Below are 20,409 nucleotides of genomic sequence, written 5' to 3' on the forward strand. Positions count from 1 at the left end.
GCAACATGCCAAACACACACAGCTGACTGAAAACAGACCTAGCAGCCCTGTGAATTCGAACAACTGTTTGAATTAGAGCATAATTCTCAAATATGGGGAGGCTTTCAGAACAGAACACAGGGGATCACATTTATTGCCTACACCACGGCCACACTCAGTTGTTTAAAGGTATCTTTTGTTTCAATCTTAATTATGGATTTTATGCTTCTGTCTCAGCTGCCTGGAAACTCATCCAGCAGAGAACTGCGGGCAGAATGCTTCCCAGACCCACCAGGGGATATTCACTGGTAAATACAGGACAGTCATCCCAGCCCAGCTCCATTCATGACACAAGATTTGCTGGTACACATGTATAAGTGCATGACAAAGGCACCAGAACTCCCCAGCAAGGTGCTTTAATTCTTTGAAAGCCTCAAAGCAGACATTTCATTCACAGTTAAGTAATAGTATTCATTAAAATAAATGTTTAACAGTCAGTTATAAGCAGAGTGGTCTTACTTTAAATGTTTAATTTGGTACCGGTACGGTTTTGCATGAGCAAGCCTGGAAAACAATTACAAATGACACAATTCAATTTTCCTACTGGATTATTCCATAACTAGACAGACTACTTAAATTGCTTCTGCTGTTTCAAGGCAAGATTAATACAACTGGATAAAAACTTAGATTCCCTCGAGGAATTGCTATAGTCCTCTTAGCAGTATGTAATTAGTTGGTTTTGTGATGGGATATTAAAGACTGTTCTGGTACGTCGTGAAGTCCAAAATCACATGGAGAAACAAGAATTTCTTCACTCCTTCAAGATCACCTTGCTAAAGCATATGCTAATTTGTGGATAATTCCTTTTATTTCCCCAATGAAAACCAAACCATTACCTGAAAGGCAATTCTCTGCTCAGATTTTGCACCCTGGATCCTGATTATTTTCTCTCCGTTGTGGACCCAAATTAAGATGGTAATTTTCTCTGTTCACTTCCTAAGTTACACATGCCTGTTCTCAGATGAACTGCAGTGAAAAGTGCACTTTAACCTTTTCATGTTAAAAAAAAAAAAGTTTGAGATTAAAATAGTATTTAAAGGTCAATATTATACAGAAGTATTATTTCTTTTGTTGCTTTAAACTTCCCTAGCCACTGACTTTGCCAACTAACTGCACATCTGGATCCTTTAGATCACATTTAATGAGAAATTTATGCAGATGCACTTAAACTATAGTGATTTGCATGTTTTACATAAAAATAGTTGTTCTATCCTGCGCACATATCATTTCTTCAAAAGCACATATGGGAGATCCTGAGAAGCACAGAGTAAAGTAGGCCAAGAGGTGAATGTCCAAACCACTTGGACCAATGAATGCACGCTCTTCATTCTAAAATATAGCCATTAAGCCAAGCTAGCTGATTATTACCACCCACAGGAACCCACAGACTATGCCAAAAGCACATCAATATGACAGATAAACACAGGTGAGAAAAAGTGCTGGTCTAGGACTGCCGTATTAACATTTTTTTCTTTTAGTTTTCATTTAATTATGTTCTTGTTTGTTTTTTGTTTTTACAAGAATTAGTTCAACTACAGTACAGCACAGAGCAGCAGTAGCACATTCTCTTTGAACACCTCACAGCTAACCCTGCTGGAAGTTGCATCATTCCCCACCTTTGAATTTCACACATTTACAAAGCCTTTTTAAAAGAACAAAGCCATTTTAAGCCACTGTGCTCTTTGTAAGTTCACATATTTTAGCCAGTAAACACTATTTAATATTCATTAGCTTCCTTTCAGGTAAGGCTTGTTATAAACGAGCGGGGCCGATCAATCTGTATAGCTGATGGCTCTAGACCTAGAGGACAGCCTCCGTTTCTCTTGAAAGAAAAGAAATCCAACCTCATTCAGATTCCTTTTGGATTTCACATCTATTACCTAATCTGAACTCGGTACAACCGAAGAAATACACATTTGCATCAGTGATTGACAGAGCCACACTGCTATCAATGTGATGTTTCACAGAAAGCTGAACATTGTCTTCTACACACTGTGCTATCCTCGCATGTACCGAGTGAAAAACACACTGCTCATTACTTTTGAAAGCTCCTTAATCAAAATTTGGATGGAGTATTTATGGGCATGACTTACTAGAAATAGCCACAGGTTCTATAATCAATCAGTTACAAATTATACGGCATGTAGAGTGACAAGTCTGAATTCAGATTCAGTATTCCCTCAAGATTTCCTCCTAAACGTACGTCAAAGAGAATAAATGCAGATCAGCCTCGAGCTGAGCTGTGCTCGCTGACTCCCCGCAATTTATGCACATAAATCCTAATCTTCTAATATATTAAGCTTTTGCCAACAATGATTATAAATTAAAGGGTTTCTCATTTTCATCTCCATGCCCAGGAGAATTACACATGTAAATTCTCAGATGACTATGAAATGTGCACAGAACTCCGGAGAAATGATTAGGGAAAGCTACGATCTTTTTATATCAGTGAATTTAGCAAAGGTTTTCACTTCACTGCTGCAAGAAAGATTTGCACATTGCCCATCATTTCTGTAGCTGTCGAGTGCCTTCCCACACATACACGACCCAAGCCGTCAGGTACCCAACTTTCTGATCTCACATGTTACTCTGGATGTTCATTACTGCATTAGAAAAAGAGTTGTTGTTCCTTCTGAAGTATTTCAAATCTTAAAATAAGAGAGAAATGTCTGAGCTGAGGACACAAAAGGACTTATTCTCAAAAAAAACCCAGACATTTTCCATGAGCTTAGCAAGATGTTTGCTACAGGAAAGTGATCCTTTAGTTTTTCCCTGCTTTCACTGAATCACAGAATCGATCATAGAACGGTTTGGGATGGAAGGGTCTTAACAGATCATGTTGTTCCAACATCCTGTCATGGACAAGGACACCTCCCAGTAGTCCAGGTTGCTCAAGGCCCCACCCAGCCCCCTTCCTTTACTGAAGGAACATACAAATGGGTTTTGGATCTTGATTGTAGAAAATTAAAGTTCGAGTTTTCAGACTAATTAATACGTGACAACTTCAGATTTTATTCCCAACTGTACGTAAAACAAGTCTGGTAAACGAGCATGTAATCAGGCCTTACCTTGTGATAGCATCTAAAGTAAGCAGCTCGTTCATCTGAGAATTTCTCCAGCCTCTTTGGCCCTTTGCTTGAAGCCTTTTTGAATACTAACCAGCATCTCTGGTAAATCTAGAAACACAAGAGAATAAACTTGGCATCTCCAATGACTTCTAAATCACTAACATTCGCATGGAAGTTAGACTCATAAAACAAATTCTGCTCTGGAGTTACAATTAACGGCTCTCAGCAGCTCAGACAAAAATGAAGATCAAGCTAATGGACACTCACATCATATTTCTTTTGGATTACCATACAGTCATAAATTCTTACAAAGACAGGATGCTTGCATGAAGCGTGCTAAGCAAGGAAGCTGCAGCCATCATGCTTGTACACACAGGGAACAGCTTTCTCAAAATGAAGTGACACACTTTTCAGCGTTAATTCATTATTTGTTCGTCTTGTACACTTAAGACAGACACAGAGCTTGAGCAGACAAGGAATGAAATTCCATCAGGTGAGTAAATTGGCAAAGCTGCATGTGCATATACTATGTAAAAGAATAAGTGTGGATACACAGGGAAAAGGAACTCAATTACTGGGTAACTGAATGACTGGACAGATCATTTAATGGCAGAATCCAGGATTCTGAGAACTGTCCAAACATTTAAATTCAAGTCACTCAGACGAGATTCTGTCTGCACAGAGTGACTGAAGAAACACCTCTCCACACTTGCAGTGTTCTGCCAATTCATTTATCAAACTTCTGTCCCCTTTCTCGCAGTCTTCCCACCTAGTTTTCAACTCTGCTATACTTCCTATCATCTTATTACATTCAAAACTTAGAAAACATACTGTCTGCGCAGAGGATAAAAAAAAATTAAGCCTTGCCAACTGTTCACAGCCTACATTTAATCAGTAATTCAAAAGTAACACCTGGTAAGATAGAAATAAAACAAAACTGCCACTAAAAGTAGTGTGATTTCAAAGAAAAATTCCTATCAGCCATTATCAAGTAGTGCACAGCTCTGGCAGAGCTTCAGGGAAGCACAAATGGACTGATCTGTGACGAGACCCCTCAGAACATCTCACTGCCTCCCACCAAGCCAGTGCCCAACAAGCAACCAGACAGGACAGCTCTACCCCTGGACCTCTTGATGGGTTTCTAAACCAACGTATTTTGCACAAAGCAATGATGCCTGTGAAAAGCTGCCACAACTAAGTAGCCATAACTCTTTCTGTGCAGGAAAATGATTGAGCTGACTAGATGTCTATTCTTCCAACTGTCTTTTAGCTGCTCAGGGAATCATATTATTCTCCCCAGCTTTATTATTCTGCTTTGCATGTGGACACCCACTCTTTGTCCACTTGGCTGCACTTAGCATATGAGCAGGCTGCTCTGATGCCAGGCACCAGCTGAACCTATCAAGCATTCCTTCCAGTTCTCCACATTATTGGCTAGTCAACATGTTTAGTTTAATGCAAGGGTTCGAACTGAATTGTTCAGTAATTGCTTGACACTGATCAAAGTAAGAGCTTACCACCAAAAAAGCCATCCAAATAAGCACCCACTTTTACTAGAAGGTATTTTCTGCGTGTGTCTTCCAGTGATCTTTCTTGAGCCCAGAAAACCTCATCACATCTGCTAAGAAAAGCTTCCCAAACTGTCTACAAAGATCTTCAAAAGTTGGAATATTCAGATCTTTCATTTTCCAGAAACCTACGGGTTTGAACTTTAGTGCTTGGAAGACCACAGAAGTGAACAGAATCCATCAGTGATTCATTTGTCACTACACAAACACGAAGACAATAACAACAACATGATAACAAAGCCCTACTAAGACCATTTGCAACTCAGGAGCACCTATTTGGGTCAGCAAGCATCTCAAAGCTGTGGATAGTAAGCTCAGTAGCACAGAGTATGGTCCAAATAAGAACAACCCTCTATAAAAAATAAATAAGGAAAGCAAGCTTCAGCCTGCCATGGGGCAAGAGTGGAACCTTCCAAATGCCACTGGGAACGTTAAGTATCATTAGCAATCAACTCCACACAAGCATGGGAGGTGGTTGTAGATTGGTGCTGCTGGAATTGGTTACTGTAGCTCAACAACAACCCAGACTAATTTCTTCTGGATTTAGAACAGAATCAGGGAAAAAAAGCTGGCAAAAAAAAAAAAAAAAATCAAGCAAATTTAAAAAAAAAAACAAAAACCACAACCACTTGTTACATGCAAGCAAAGGAGCCAAATCAGCATCAAAAAGAAATAGTCAGCTTTTGTTTTGCTTCTGCTCACACAGTACAGCAGTTCTCTAACACAATGCAATACATCACTGCCTTCAGGACAAAGTCATGCCAACCCAAGTAACTATGCCTATGAAAAAGAAATGGCATTCATTATGCTAATTTGAGTGAAATGGCGGAAAATCAGGGCACAAAGTTTCCCTCTCTGAACTTCATCCTCTTTCTGCTTCAGCTCTCCCCTCCTTTGGCATCTCTGAGCTCAAGTAAGGCCAGAGTGTCTGTGTTCTGTCCTGCCAGGTTAAGGCACTACACTGCTTGCTTTGGTCCTGGATTAGGAAAAGCACTTAAGGCTGTGCTTGACTGCATGAACATGGCTGAGCCCCACCTCTCTCCTATTTATCCTCTACTATTCATAACGTAGCTCACAGAAAAAAGCCTCTTTTTGCATCTAATGGCAGCATTCTCACCAGAAGAGTTATTCCCCAAAGAACCGGGGACCAGTTTAGCTTGCAGCCAAGATTTAATCTCATAAGTACTGAATTGCAATTAGTTAGTTGTACCAGTAAATTAACAAACCATTTGTGTAACTGCACAGACTCCATCACCTCGTTAACACCATTACTACTGGGTCTTATCCCAAGTTACACTTGTACTACAAATGCTTGTGAACAATGAAGTATTGCTTATAAAGCTAGCTCTACACCAGCTGGAACATTGCCTGCACTTCTCAGGCATAGGCTGTAACCAGGAATCCTCAGTTCTCCTGCATGTTATCTAAGCAGTCTAACGAATTGCCATTACTCATCTGTCATACAACTGCCTCCTTCCAGACTGCAAAATTTAATTGTATGTTTGTACTAGCTGACTGTGCAATCTGGTTGCACCATCAGGGTTCCTGGATGTTAAATTAATAGAAAAGATGTTTAAGTCTTATGAGAAGAGTTTTCAGTTCTCTAAAACCATACAACTACAGAAACCCTAGAAACATTAACAGCCCGTGTTAGGCCTTCTCTGCACCAGTGACACTGATGCAACTCATCCCTCACTGGAACATGGTTGGTGTTCCCAGCAACAGAACAGCCACCATTACTGGGTGGTGTGGGAAACAGTGGGACAACTTCAAGCATTTAGAGACAGCAGGAAAATAAGATTTATACACTGGGCTGCAATAGTAATTAAAGTGGTATAAAATATTTTCATTCTGTTAGAGGTGATGCAGAACTTTTTTTGTTGAATATATAGTTCAGAAGCCCATTAACATCATCGGTGCTGTGGTTAACTCTTGCCTGCCAGCTTACGTATAACTCAAAAAGAAGATACAGCCTCTCTCTTAAAACTTGCTTAGCACTTTCAAAAATGCAATACTGAGATAACTGCCATCAGCAATAGGTATCTGTTATCACAGCACCATTCCAGTGATCCCATGGCATGAATAATTTGCAGTGGGACACCCAGCACCACCTTAACTGAGCAGAAGCTGCACGAACCCAACCTCGAAGCAATAACAGAGCACTGAAAGCCCTTCAAGGCAGTCAGTGCACAGAAGAGTTGGTGATGGGCCCAAGACAGAGAGCTAATCACAGACCCTGTTAGGAGCACATACAGAGAGAGTAATTAGGTCTTTGATGCCATCGTGATCGAGTATGTGTCTGAGGCTTGTCAGCATTTCTTCACGTGGACAACAGTACGTGAACTGTTTACGCTGTTGGAGCTGTTTTGCTACAAGCAGCAGCCCCAGAAGCTCCCAGGTGCCTATTCAGCATGAATACTTAGCTCACTTATCCCTCAAATCAACATTTACACTACTACTACATGAATAGGAATTAGTTGGAAGGACTGCTCTAATTACTTCCACCCCAAACACTTGCACTGACAGTGATTAGATAATCCAAGCAGCAAATCAGGAACTGATGTGATGAGAGAGAACAGTAAGAGCTGTCATTTGCGTAACACCTAAAACTCCTAAAGCTCTCCCTGCAAGATCTTCCAAGATGCCTAACCTGAAGTTTAATTCAAGTAGAAAAATTATCATCTACTTCCTATGGTCTTGAAAAATTACAGCTTCCAGCAGCCAAGAACATGAAACTGGAGGGAAATAACATGGCTGTCCGTGAAGCAGATCATCTGAAACCCAGGCAGATGATCTAACATGCACACCCAAGGTCATGGCAAATCAGTGCTATTTCTGGCTCTAAGGATCAGCTGACATAAATCATTACCACAACCAAAGTCAAGGAGTGACTTCAAAGGAACGATGCAATCTGAGTATCTGGATTCCTGCCCCTCAGAGCCGTGCCCTGGGACCAGGCAGGACTGCCCAGCCAGCCCCACACTCCTGCTGTTGAATGCACCACGAGGCACAGGTGCTGGTAACCTCAGCTGGACAGGGTCAGCATCTGGCCGAGCATGGTGGAAAAATGCCTCGACTTTCTTGATTTCAGGGTTTGAGAACACACTCATGCAGAAATGGGAACTGAAACCAGAGGATCTCTGTGCTACGTGATGGCCCAAAGCCTGCTCTGTCCTGGGAATGGCTGAGAAGGTGGGAGCATCACCTCACCGCCTCCAAAGCAAGCAGAAAAGACAGGAGTGGAGCTAGGGCTTTGAGTTCCTAAAATGGCAGTTCTTCATGAAAAATAAACTACTCTAGAGGGAACAAACCTCTGAATTTGGCAACTGAAGTGTACGTTTGGGTCCAAAGTAACTTCATGCCACACCTCAACACTTCGCTCAGCAACAGATTATTAGAAGTTTCTGGAAAAAGCCTTCCCCAGGGTTTCTAACTATTTGGTTGTTTTTCTTACCTTGGGGCAGGGGGATTTGAAACTAAAACAATCAAGATTCTTTCATCGTTGTCATCCAATACACTACAGCAAAGCAAGAGTATTTTCCTTTGGAGCAGACGATCCCACCCTTTATTTGTTATTTAAGAGGGAGTCAGCAGTACAAAGTCTCATCTGGCAAATCTCTCCTTGGCAAACAAGAAGTTCCCTCTGGGGAAAGCTACCCTATTTTATTCCTGTGTTGCGTTTTTCTGCTCTGCCCTAAATCAAAGAATTCCAATGAGCTGCATTTATCAGGACATTGAACTTGCTGTCAGATAAACACAAACAGCTTTTTTACAAGCAGTAGATGAAAGTGCTATCATGCAGCTTGAGATGACTACCAGAAAGCCTGGGCTATTGCTAGGAATATGTCTTTTATGACCGACAGCCTGCAGAAATAGAGAATCTGGCGAATGCAACAGCACAAAAACAAGTTTATCACTGTATTTCCTGAATGCTTTTATAGGACAAAACATTGCTGTCACATTATCCAAGAGCAGTAGAAAGCTTGCCCACTAAAGCACCTCCTGCTGCAAATGGAAAAACCACCTGAGCATCTTGGATCAACTTTATCAGAGAGTCTCAGGAAGACTGAATTCTAGATTAAAGATCCTTGTGACGGAGAGTTGATCACACAAAATTAGCCAGGTAGTATGAAGAGAATGGATCTTAATTCCTGTATTTAAATAGATGGATTACTAGAAAGAACCGCAGAGCTGTAAACATACCTAACTTGTGCTGAAGCGTGCTTAGCATGACCTAAATACCACAGGGAGACACGGACTGGTTCACTGGCTTTGTAAAATAAGCAGTAAAATTGATCACATTGTCTGTAAAGATATAGCTGTACTTGGCAACAGGACAGTTTCCCATTCCCAGAGTACCTATTTAACGTTAGTGTGTTATGAGTAAGCTATATTGCATTATTCATTGTGATCAGGTTATAATGACTGCATAAATCAAAGTTGGCTTACATCAAGCAATGCTCTCTGGGAGATGAAAGAAAACAATCTAGATTTCTCCTTCCCTTGAGAAACACATTTCTAGAGATAAATTTCACTCCTTTACACTGAGTATGCATCTTCAAAAAATATTTTACAGTAGGAATTCATCCACAGTTGCTAACAGGGATTGAAATAGTAATCTTGTCCCTCTGCACAATATTGCTCAGTACTGCAAAGTTTTTTCCTTGAAGATACAAGGTCCAGCTCCAGCACTGGCCAGAACTGGCTCTAAGACCTGTGCACAAATCAAAGCAGAGGAGTGATATCTGTCCTGATATAAAATATCTACTGAGACGTCAGGTCTGTGATCATCTGCTAAGGTTTGTAAGTAAGCAAGGTTAATTCTAGGCATGAAACTAGGCAGATAAAAAAATCAGCCTAGGACTGTAACTACTGAAGGGAGAAAAAGCTGGATGGTCCACCCTACTGGGTCAGGCCATCAGCACAGCCCAGTGAATTAACACCATTTAGTATGGTCTCAGAATTAGACAACTGCTTAATAACTTGAAATTGCTGCATTGAATTCTAGTTTGTAATTTCTATCCCTCCCCCCCACCCTGCTATCCAGCTTGGTTACTTTAATTACACAGAATACAGGGGGAAATAGCATTGATATAGCTCATTAACAGATCATGAAGCTCACTAATTAGTACATCAGATGCAAAGAGGCTACAAAGTACCCAAAGCTGTAATCAGTACACATGCTCCTGCTAAAGCAGTGCTAGGTGGATGCTCTCCTGAGCTCCACTGTTCAGAAGGCACAGGAGGAACTCATTCCATTTTTGGAGGTGAACTGTACTGTACTCACTCACGAACTCCCAGCAGCGGGCTTTGCTTCAGCCTCCCACATCACTCATCATTTGTGGGAGCTGCATTTCACAGCTGGACTTGCAATTTGAAGATGGCACAAAATGAGAGAAGAAATACTGAAGGTGCACACAAATCCAGCCTTTACCTCAGAAGGTTATGTTCTTCAACAGTGAGCTGCCAACACCCCAAAGCCAGACATGAGAGAAGGGCTTTAATTTTCCAGACATCAGTGAGTGACTCAAGCAATTCAGCTGTACCTGTTGCCACCTGCCCACCTGGAAATGGAGTTAATGAGGCTTGCTATGTGCTGCTTGGACAGCCAAGGATGACAAATGCCCTGCAAGTCCCTAACTAGCAAGAACTGGCCATTTCTGGCCTGCTGTCATTCTTTGCCATTCATCAATTAATTTATCTGTAAGCTTCAGGAAGCATTGCAGGTTTGCTGTAACAAACTGTGCATCTCCTCCCATCCCACTCTGCATCCTCCACACTCGACTCAGCCTAAAGGTCCCCTGTACAGTCCCAAGATGAAATAGAGTTTCACACTCTTCATTCACCACAGTGGGGGTTCATTCCCCCAACCTCTCGGGAGGTCAGATCGGCTCTATAAGCTGATCACCATAAGCCCTGTGCCAAGAGAGTGCCACGCAGCAGTATGAGCAAATCCAGCAGCATCAGCTAACGCTCCTCATTGCAGCACAGCCACTAGGGACAGCATTGAGGGCAGTTCTCCTTTGCTGACCACACAACATCACGAGTTCCCCAGGCAAACGTTCCTTGGTAAGGAAAGGAACTGCTTTAATGTTACCAGGAGGAAATATCATAGATTTCACCGTGGTGACACTCTGAATTGAAAAGTTACATTATTCTCAGTAGAAGAAAAGGTGAAAAAAAACCCACTCTGTTCTACTCACTTGAACTTCCAATGGTATTTCTGACAGCACTTGAAGTCAGAAAAGAAGATAATAGAAATATTCCATCAACTTCCACAGCATACCTGGAGCTACAGAAACATCCCATTAAGATGTCAGCCCCAGGTGCAGACCTTACATCTGTTGCTCTCTTTCAAGGGCCTCCACAAACACTGCAAAACGTTTATTTATCGCAGATGCAACTTCAGAGTAACACCCATACCCACAGCAGAGGAGCCCTCCTGCTGTAATGGGCTGATGATGAAAAGGCAATGAAATCAGGAAAGACTGAGCTTCCCCTGTTTGTAAAGGGGTTTTACCTTCCTGTCACTGTGTCTACCATTGTTGTTGGCATACCCTTTGTGTGCAATGACGTTAACACAATCACCTCCAGAAGACATGCAGTCTAGCAACAAAAGAGCAAATGGTGAGGATACAGAACAGGGGAAACAGCTGGGAAAAGCTGGGGGAATTGTTTGAGATAAAAGCAGACAAACAAGGGCACTGTGCTCACGTCTGCATTAGATTTGTTAAAGTAAGAGCTTCATCTTCAGAACAAGACAGCAAATGGGGAAGAGCCCACTGTTCACCACTTATCTCAGTTTATGGAAAATGGCAAGTTTGAAGCCTCTTTGTTTTGCTAAAAACCTAAGGCTACCTTCCAATGAATGACAGGGAAGGTTACTTAGTGAAAAACATATGCTGGAAAGCACAAGAAAAGTGCTTAACGTAATCAGAGGGATTGAAGGAGACCTCTGGAGACCAGAGTCCAACTCCTTCTAAAGCAGATCCCTGCTGTAGGATGCACAGGAAAGCACCAGGTGTGTTCTGAGTATCTCCAGCGAAGGAAACTCCACAATCTCTGGGCAGCTGTTCCAGTGCTCTGTTACCCTCACAGTAAAATTTTCCTTCATGCTCATTTTGAGCCCATTGCCCCTTGCCCTGTCACTGCACACCACAGAAAGACCTCGATCCCATCCCTTGACACCTGTCCTTTAGATACTGATAAGCATCAATAAGATCCCTCCCAGCCTTCTCTTCTCCAGACTGAACATCCCCAGCTCTCTCAGCCTTCCTCATAAAGGAGGTGCTCCAGTCCCCCAAACCAAAAGGGACTGCTCCTGGGCTGCAGGCCTAAGGTCTGCAGGCAGGCAGCACTGCACTGTGTCTGCCAGTCCTCCTCCCCTTCCAGCTCGAGGGCAGCAGCTCACACTTTCCTAGCAGCGTCCTGGATCCTATCCCTGCCACCACCGACAAGTTCCAAGCAAGAAATTGGATCTGTGAATATGTTCCAACACCTTATTTAAGAGTTTGCTAAAAATATGAATCCAACAAGCTTAATATCTTGCACATTGAAGTTGGTGCATTTGAAATCTGTTCATTTTATTCTGCCTCAGTACTTCCAGACTGAAAGGAGCTATAGAGGTGACTGCTGGAGTTTGATCACTAAAGCTGCTTCAAACACGGATAGATACAGGCAGAAAACTTTTCCTTCTCCTGCCCTCTGCTACTCCCCTATGGCTCTGGTTCCCAGTTTTCACAGCTCCTGTTCTGAACCCCCGTGCTAACTCCCTGGCACACCTACCCAAGCACCAGTCTCTGAGCCATATGGTTCCAGTCCTGCAGATTGCCTCTCCCCGTCCCACCTCTCCTCCCACAGGGTTTCACAGAAACACCGCTATGCAGAACTTGCAGAAAGTACATGTCATCTTCCACGTTCAGCACCGACCCCACTGAAGTTCCCACAGAAATCAGTGTCATTAAAATCGAGACACGACAACACCGAAAGCTCCGTTTCTTTCCAGCTTCTGAAAACTGAACGTTTCAGCTGCAGATAAAATTGTTTCAGAAATAGAAAGCACAAAACTTTTGTATGAGGTTTCTCCAAACTTCTAAGCGTCGATCAGAAGTTCTCCTGTTGCAGTCCTGCAGCACGTGCTGTAAGCATTAGCACCATACAGATGAAGACTGCAGTCCGCAGGCTGTTGGGTGCATGGGTTTCTTTTGCACAACAGCACAAATCTGTTGCATTTCCCCCCTAGCACATGGCCACTATACGACATCTAATTTCTCAGGCACTACTCACCTAGACAAAAGATAAAAGCTCTCTCCTGATTTTAGGTGAATTTTTTTGCTGATCTTTTTCAAATATTAATAGAAGTGTCTAATATTGAAAATAAAGCATTTATTACGGTGAGCGGCAGTCCAGAAACCTAAGAACTATTTTTCCCAGAGTTTTCAAACCAGCCCAGAAAAACCACAGTACAAATTGCTTGCTATTAAGTAACTATGTCCCAGAAGCAGGAAACTAGACACAAAGCTGTGAGGAAGCCATCTCCCTTCTCTGCCCTCCTAAAGATGAAATTATTACAAGTTCCTATCGTGGGGCTGGCCACGAGAGCCCTAGTTCTGCACTGGGAGAACTTGCTTCTATCATATTCCTTTGCACTGATGTGCTCAAGAGTTTATGGACAGTCAGAGCCATGAGCAAAGCAGTGGCACACAGGTCTCATTTCTGTCTGGATAAGGTTAATGCTATTTCCAGGGATCACATATTTCATTAAAGCCTGTTACAGTTTCACTACGTTTTACTTCCCCAGCTTCTCTGCCATTAGGACTTCATTGAATTTGGTTAAACTGGTTTAGGTGACCACTAAAGAGTGTTCAGACAGCACTCACACCAACGCTTTCTGCCGTGTTAACAAAATCCTTGCACCACTGAGATCAATGCCATCCACACCACTGCCTTCAGAAGCACAACTTCTGATTTTCTTCCTCCCTCCCCCTCCTGGAAGGCAGGTCCTACCCAGCAACAACATCACCAGTTGCCCAAGGTCACCATCATGATGAGAAATCATTTATCCACACCCAAGTGGATTAGAAGGCTGCAGTTATGCAGTCCCACCAAGCATGTTTGAGGACACCGAGGCCACACATCTGTTCCCACGGCAGGACAGCAAGAGGAAAGCTCTGGACAGGACAGCAGGAGCACACCAGCTGTGGCCAACCCACACTTGCCATGACCGAAGCCCTGTGAGATGCTGGCTGCTCCCAGCTTCCTCGAGAAACTTCCACAGAGAAGTTTGTCAGAACTGTACTTTGAGATTTGAGCTGCTAAAAAACGCAGTGAAGCTGCTGTGCTGATCTTTGTCCTGGCTCTGGCCCAGGTTTCCATGGGGTCCCACTGCTGGAAGCTGACCATGCCACGCATGGCAAGGAGGTGCCTCCAGCAGATGGAGTTACACACAGCCCCAGGAGCAGGCTGAGGATCTAATTACAAGTGTTGCTCATCAGATATGGCTGCAAGAATTGCTCTGAGCTGTGCCTGGTCAGTGCAAAGCGAGGATACCTCTGAGACAGGACACTGCACTGAGCAGTGCTTCTCTGCCAGACTGAGGTACAAGAAACACACTGCGAGGTTAAAAAAATCCACTATACTCCTCTCCCTTCCTCTCCATTTATTCACTGGTAGACACAGAAGATGCCTCTCTGGAGAGGTGCATTTTTTAGGAACAGATACTTAGCTGTTTGCACAGCTCCATTAAAGTCAATGGATCCTCCCAGACGAGCGTTTTCAGTAGTCTGTAATAATGTGATAGCAACACAAACTGCAGAGCTGGCTCCCAGACCTCCACACGCAGGAAATACCACCACAACATCGTGGCAGCCATGAAATACGTCGGAATTTCTCCAGAAACAGCCAATTTTGAAAGTCAGTGTGCAGATTGTTTTTCCGGGTGATAAACCTCCAACGCATCTAGTTAGCAGTGGTATATGTTCTAGGAAGATAAACACTTCGTAAGGCTTTCCCAACAAGCCACAAATTGTGAGGACTGTTTTAAATACTCCTGTCACGTGGCAGTAATGCACGTGTAGCATTCAGCAGCATATGCTGTCCTAGCCTGCCCTAGCTTCAACATAGCATCCTCTTTTTAGAGTATGGGTCATCTTAATGTTCATACCCAAATTATTTCCATATTTTCCGTTGTGATTTTAGATACATGTGACCTTCAGTGCTTTCTGGAACCTGGGAGTCCAAGCTGTAATAAAATAAACACAAGTCACATGCATTCCTAGCAGACAAAACTTGGGAGAAAAAGGTATAGTAGCATGTGTATCAGCAGACACTGCTCAGAAAGGTGTGCTGCCCCCCTGGGAGCAGCCACACGCAGCAGCAAAACCCATTGTTAGGAAGAAAGTCTACAGTTTCCAAGAAAGCCAGAGGATGGAAGGCTTCCAAAAGCCAGACTCAGGACCTGAGCCGAGCTGGATGAGCAGTCTGGCCATGGAGAAGTCCTTATCAGTGGTATCTCCATGTCCCACCAGCACATCTCAGCTGTTTCTTCTGAGTGCTTCTGTTTGCTCAGCACTATTGCACTTTTAGCTGCAGACAGCTCAAGGCAGTTGCTGTTCAGTGATCGTTGCCCTGAGACACCAGCACTACCTCAGCGCTTCATGCAGAGGGACACGCCACGTGCGCTGCTGGCACACGGAGATCCAGGGACTGACAGCTGACCCCGTGGCATCTCACTCCAGCAGTGCACCATACATCACGAGGCCGGGACAGCCCAAATGCCTGAGGGCTCCGTGGGGTTCTCCCAAGGGGAATAGCATCATCTCCAATGTCCCATGCAGGAGGAGAGCACCTCCTGGTACCGTGCCATCAGCATGCCCGATGCTGCTTCGGGGACATTGCTGCACTCCCCACTGCCTGCACCCTGACAGCAGCAGTGGGGATACCCCAAGGGCAGCTTCTGTCCCCTGCAGCCCTTGCACGAACTGAAATGTTGCTTCCAGAACCTGAAATTTAAGTGAGGATGCTGGAAGGACAAGCCAAACCGTAACAACAGGGAGCTCAATAAAAGTGTCAGACTGCAACAAAAGCACAACCATGTGCTCCTGGCTCTCTGGGACAAATGTGCAACTCCCATGAGAGCAACAAGTGCCCTCCTTTTGAGGGAGGCAAGCTTTCATCAACAGTACACCTTCTAAGTGTGATACCTGCCACATCCAGCAGTTCCTAACACCACCACGTCCTTGGAGCACCATGGCCTGCTTCCTCAGGGGCAAGGAAGACTTTCCCAGGGAGCAAGTAGGCTGAAGCCAAGCTAGCAGCAGCTACAAGCCAAGGTCATCAGTGTAACAAAGGTCCTTTATTTCAAAGAATTGTTCCTGTTCTAAGTCTTACTCATTAACTGAGCACTCAGTTGACCCAGTTCAACCAAAATGAAAGCCCAAGAGTATTCCCAAGCACCACACACACTTTACAATGAGAAGACAGGGACTAGCTTTTCCGTGATAGAGAGAGAAAGCATCCCCATAATGTAATCCCCCCAAAGAAAGAGCACACCCACGTCACAGAACAAGACCTTAATTGACAGTCACCGATGGAAAAAAAAAAGAAAAAAGCCTTTTTAGGCTCAGGAGCCATAAAACAACTTGTGTTTCATGTAAATAGACACAAAGCACTTTATCAGATGAAAGGTAATAGCTGGCAAAAGCACTCAGTGCGCCAGAGCATCTCGTCTTATCTCCTCTCCCCAAACACAGGTCTGCCCGTCACCGGTGGAAGCGCTGCCCACAGAACAAAGCTGACCTGTTATGTTGCACAGAACTCTGTGAGGTCGTGCATTTGCACTGTCAGCAGTTTCCTAGAACACAATCTCCTCCATGTCAGTGCTAATAACAGAGCTGAGAGAGACCATTGGCTGAGGGAATTATTTTTCTCCCTATAAGGATGGAAAGAATTGGGAAGAGCGCTCTTTCTCCTGAATATATTTGGCTCTGTGGAAGACACACGTGATGCAAATGTTACTATGGAAACTATTCTATTAAATAATATTAAATTAAATTTACATATTTAAAGTGCACACAAATGGTCCAGGTACAAAACTAATTAGCCTACATTTGATTTGAAATTACCAAGCAGAGCCTCTCAGAATCGTCAGTTTTCCTTCCTAAGAGGTTCAGTTTTGAGCAAGCTGTTTCTCTGCACCCCTCTCTTTACAAATCTAGCACTTGCACCCCTGTTATTCTGAAAAGTCATTTTTTGAAGTAATTTGTAGATACAAGTGCTGCTTTAGTTCCCTTGGTGATGAAATTACCATAGCATTACAGTGAACAACCCAGGAGCTGAGTTCTGTTTGAAAGGACAACGCACTGATTGTGGCTGTGCCACCATAATGTTGAACAGATTTCAGTAACTCCCCCTTACACCTCAGCACACATAGCACCAAACCCCTTCCCAGCTAGCAGGAGCTGTGCTCAGGGCTGGAGCAGGGCTGTCATTCGTGATGCTGTCAAGGCACAGCTTTTCACTTCCCACCTCCAGCTCCTGTGTGCTGCAGAGCCCTCCACAATGTAGCTACCCATAAAAACCTGTTTGCACAGCTCCTTCTCCTCTGAAGGAGCCAACCTCCCATTTGCCTCCAAGTAATATTGAACTGAAGCTTTCCCTAAAACCAAGCAGCAGCTCAGCCCTCTTCTGCACCATCTGTGCACATCCTCAGCTGATCAAGGAGGAAAAGGCAGCAGGAGCAGGGAGAGGTTCACTGGGGCTGTTCTGAACGAGGTGCTTTGCTACTTCAGGCAAACAACCTTGTCCTGTATCTGAAGACCTCAGGTTAATCACAGTTAACCCAAGTACCCGCTTTCACTTGGATCTTGTAGAGCAGGATGCTGGACTCTTAAGGAGCTTACAGAAAACACAAGTTACAGGAGGACGCCTGCAGTTGTATTTCTGATGTCTGCTCGTAAGTAGAGGAGCAATATCTTAAACTGAAAACTTTAAGGAGAAAAAAAGCACAACTGTTGACAAAACTACTTGCTGCTTACAGGCACCTCACGTCCACAGCTCCGGACTCTTGACACCACTTAACAGCTACTGGCTTCCTTCCCTCAGTGCTGGACAGCCACTGGGACAGCAAGCCCAGAGCCAAAGGGAAGCCTGGAACAGACAATTCTGGGCTCTTCGTTTTAACAACTCCATAAAGCACAGTCACTCTGGGACTCCACTAAAGCACTTTTTCCATCACCCATTTCACACCCGCCAGCCATTGATATAACACAAACCACTGGAATAAGAAGAAATTACATCAAATAAAGTGGTTGTCTTGTCAAAGAAAACACTTAACACTAGTTCCATTTCCATGGGCTCTGGAGTCTTTCTCCATTTCCTCCTCTGTTTCTTGCACTTCAGTGACAAACGTACTCCTGCTGAGAGGATGCTGAGCACTTTCTCACCACCACCACCTCAAAGCACTTTGGAAAGCTTTAATAAAGGGAAGCCGAGGGCATTAACAGGACTTCTACTCATCTCGGAGTAGATGTGCCCTGTTCACACTCCTCCCTTTAGGTTTCGCTGTCAGAGCAGGGAAAGATGTGTCAAAGTTTAACGTTACTTTTTATTCATGCAGGAACAAACTGAATACCAATACACACTCGGTGCTGGAAGGATGGCTGCCATACGCAGACTCTGCCAAATTTACTACAGGCTCTCTCAGAATGACGTGATCTCCATCTGTCACTGAACTGTATGGTTCTTAAAGAATGAACAATGCCCAGAAGTACAGGTACAAGAAAAAACAGCATCTTCCCTTCTGAGCTGCTTGCAGGACCACATTAAAAAGCTTTCCACTTCCCAAACAAGTCAGGGAGATGAGCTGCATAGGTTCTATTGAACACGGGCATGCAAAGAGAATGAAGCTAACTTGTAATCAGCAGAAACTTTCTAATGATGGAACACACCCCATAATAAACCTAGGCTTAAAACTCACGCTACAAACAATTGGCAATTGTCAGCTGTCGGAAACACAAGAAATAAGCCGCCTTTTTGTCCTGAGATACGTCCATTAAGGCACTTGATAGGCACAAAGCGGGAGGTGCAGCTGCAGGTCGGGCGGAGGAGCAGCCCCGGTGTGCAGGGACACGATGGATACCCGCAGGGCACCTGATGCTGTACCGCCTATCGGGCGGCTGCCGCCGAAACCAGGAGCGCGTGGTGGAAGCTCAAGAACAGACTCCCAAGTTTAAAATGAAATCAGGAAAGAAAGGAGGAATGAGGGTTTGGAGATTTTTCATTTCGCCACGCTCTCACGCGGTAAAATTTAAAGCCCTGAAAGGTACCGGCAACGACTCCACCCGCCCCACGCGGAGCTTAAAACCCCGATTTATTACAACCCAGGAACACCGAGACTTCCAGCAGCTGCAGACCGCAAGGCAAAGCCACGGCCCCCCCGGCCCGGAGCTCCCCCGCACTCCCAGTTCCCGAGGACACCTGCAGCCCATTCCCGACCATCCCTCTGCCCCTCCCCGGGGCTCAGTGCTCCCTCCGCCCGCGGCCCCGGCCCGAAGTTGGCGGCGGGCGGGTGCCCCGCTCCGGGTATGGGCACCTCGGCAGCAGCACACCCACCGGGAGAGGAACGCTAAAAGCACACACGGCTGCATACGAGCACGTACGCGACGCGTGGATGTGTGCGTTTAAGATGCCTTGATTCATCTCCCCGTAGATTTCCGCCTCCTCCGCGGAGATATTCGGAGAGCGCAGTTTGCACAAACAAGACAAAGACAATCACACGAAAAGAAAAAAAAAAAAAAAAGAGAGAGAGAGAAAGAAAGAAAGAAAAAGAAAGAAGAAAATCCCCAAGGCAGGTGCCGCCGGGAGGGGACCAGCACTCACCCCCAGCCGCCTGCTCCGGATGCGCACGTAGCCCTGCTTCACGATGTCGTTGAAATTAGAGGCCATCCTTGATCGGGAAAGTCGGAGGCAGCCGATGGGGCCGGGGCAGCTCGGGCAGCCCTTACCGGCACAGCAGCAGACCTCCGAGAGAGCCGCTCCGCCCCACCGAGCGCTCCGGCCCCGCGGCGGGCAGGGCTGGGGGGTGGGGGGTAGGGCTGGGGGCAGGGCCGGGGGGGGGGCAGGGCTGCGGCAGCTCCCGCCCCGCATCCTCCCTCGCTCCTTTTCCGAGCCCCGCCGTCAAATTGGTTTCTCGGGAGCGGAATGCTGAGATTTGTCCCTTGTGTCGGAGATGCGGTGATGTGCCCGCCCGGCGCTTGCCGGGGGTCGGTTGGCAGAGGTCGGCTCTGCCCTTCTGTGCCGAGGAATCCGCTCTGATCTGAGGTTTTCCCCGGAGGAAAGTGGGTTTCCCAGCAAGTCTTGCAGATGCCTGGAAGTCCGCCAAGTGGCTCAGCCCCAAGCATCTCCCGACGGCCGGTAACCGGAGCCGCGACCTGCGCTCAGAACAGTGTCCCGTGGCACACTTCATGTCTTGGAAATGTCACACGAGCGGGTGCTGCATTTTCCAGGCACCGTGTGCTTGCAGTGAGGGACGAGCTCCTGGCTCTGGGCCCGGGGATTGCCTCCTGCAGCCCCACTTCTCCTTATCCAGGAATGTGCCAACACCGTCAAGCACTGGGGCTCCAGTGACCCTGCTTGCTGCCCGTAGGTTACCTGTTAGTGGTATGCTATAAATACTGTGTCCTGGAAAGAGGAACCGTTCATCTCTTCATCACGTCTTTTAATAGCACCCCAATTAT

At 45.1% G+C, this 20,409-nt stretch overlaps 1 protein-coding gene across 2 annotated transcripts in view; it reads right to left on the reverse strand.

Annotated features, from left to right (window-relative positions):
* Positions 1–19,633, reverse strand: part of DOK5 (docking protein 5) — a 34,932-nt gene extending 15,299 nt beyond the window's left edge. For both annotated transcript variants that reach the window (XM_065754594.1, XM_065754593.1), the window contains exons 1-2: positions 19,553–19,633; positions 3,108–3,215 (exon numbers count right to left, since the gene is read on the reverse strand). In XM_065754594.1, coding sequence (XP_065610666.1) covers positions 3,108–3,215; positions 19,553–19,618 — 174 coding nt within the window. In that variant the 5' untranslated portion in view covers positions 19,619–19,633. The remainder of the gene's footprint in view (positions 1–3,107; positions 3,216–19,552) is intronic.
* Positions 19,634–20,409: the final 776 nt, after the last annotated feature.

The sequence above is a fragment of the Cyrtonyx montezumae genome, unplaced genomic scaffold (genome assembly GCF_038088225.1).
Source record: "Cyrtonyx montezumae isolate F1298 unplaced genomic scaffold, pur_monq_1.0 scaffold_9, whole genome shotgun sequence".
In the NCBI taxonomy this organism is placed as follows: domain Eukaryota; kingdom Metazoa; phylum Chordata; class Aves; order Galliformes; family Odontophoridae; genus Cyrtonyx; species Cyrtonyx montezumae.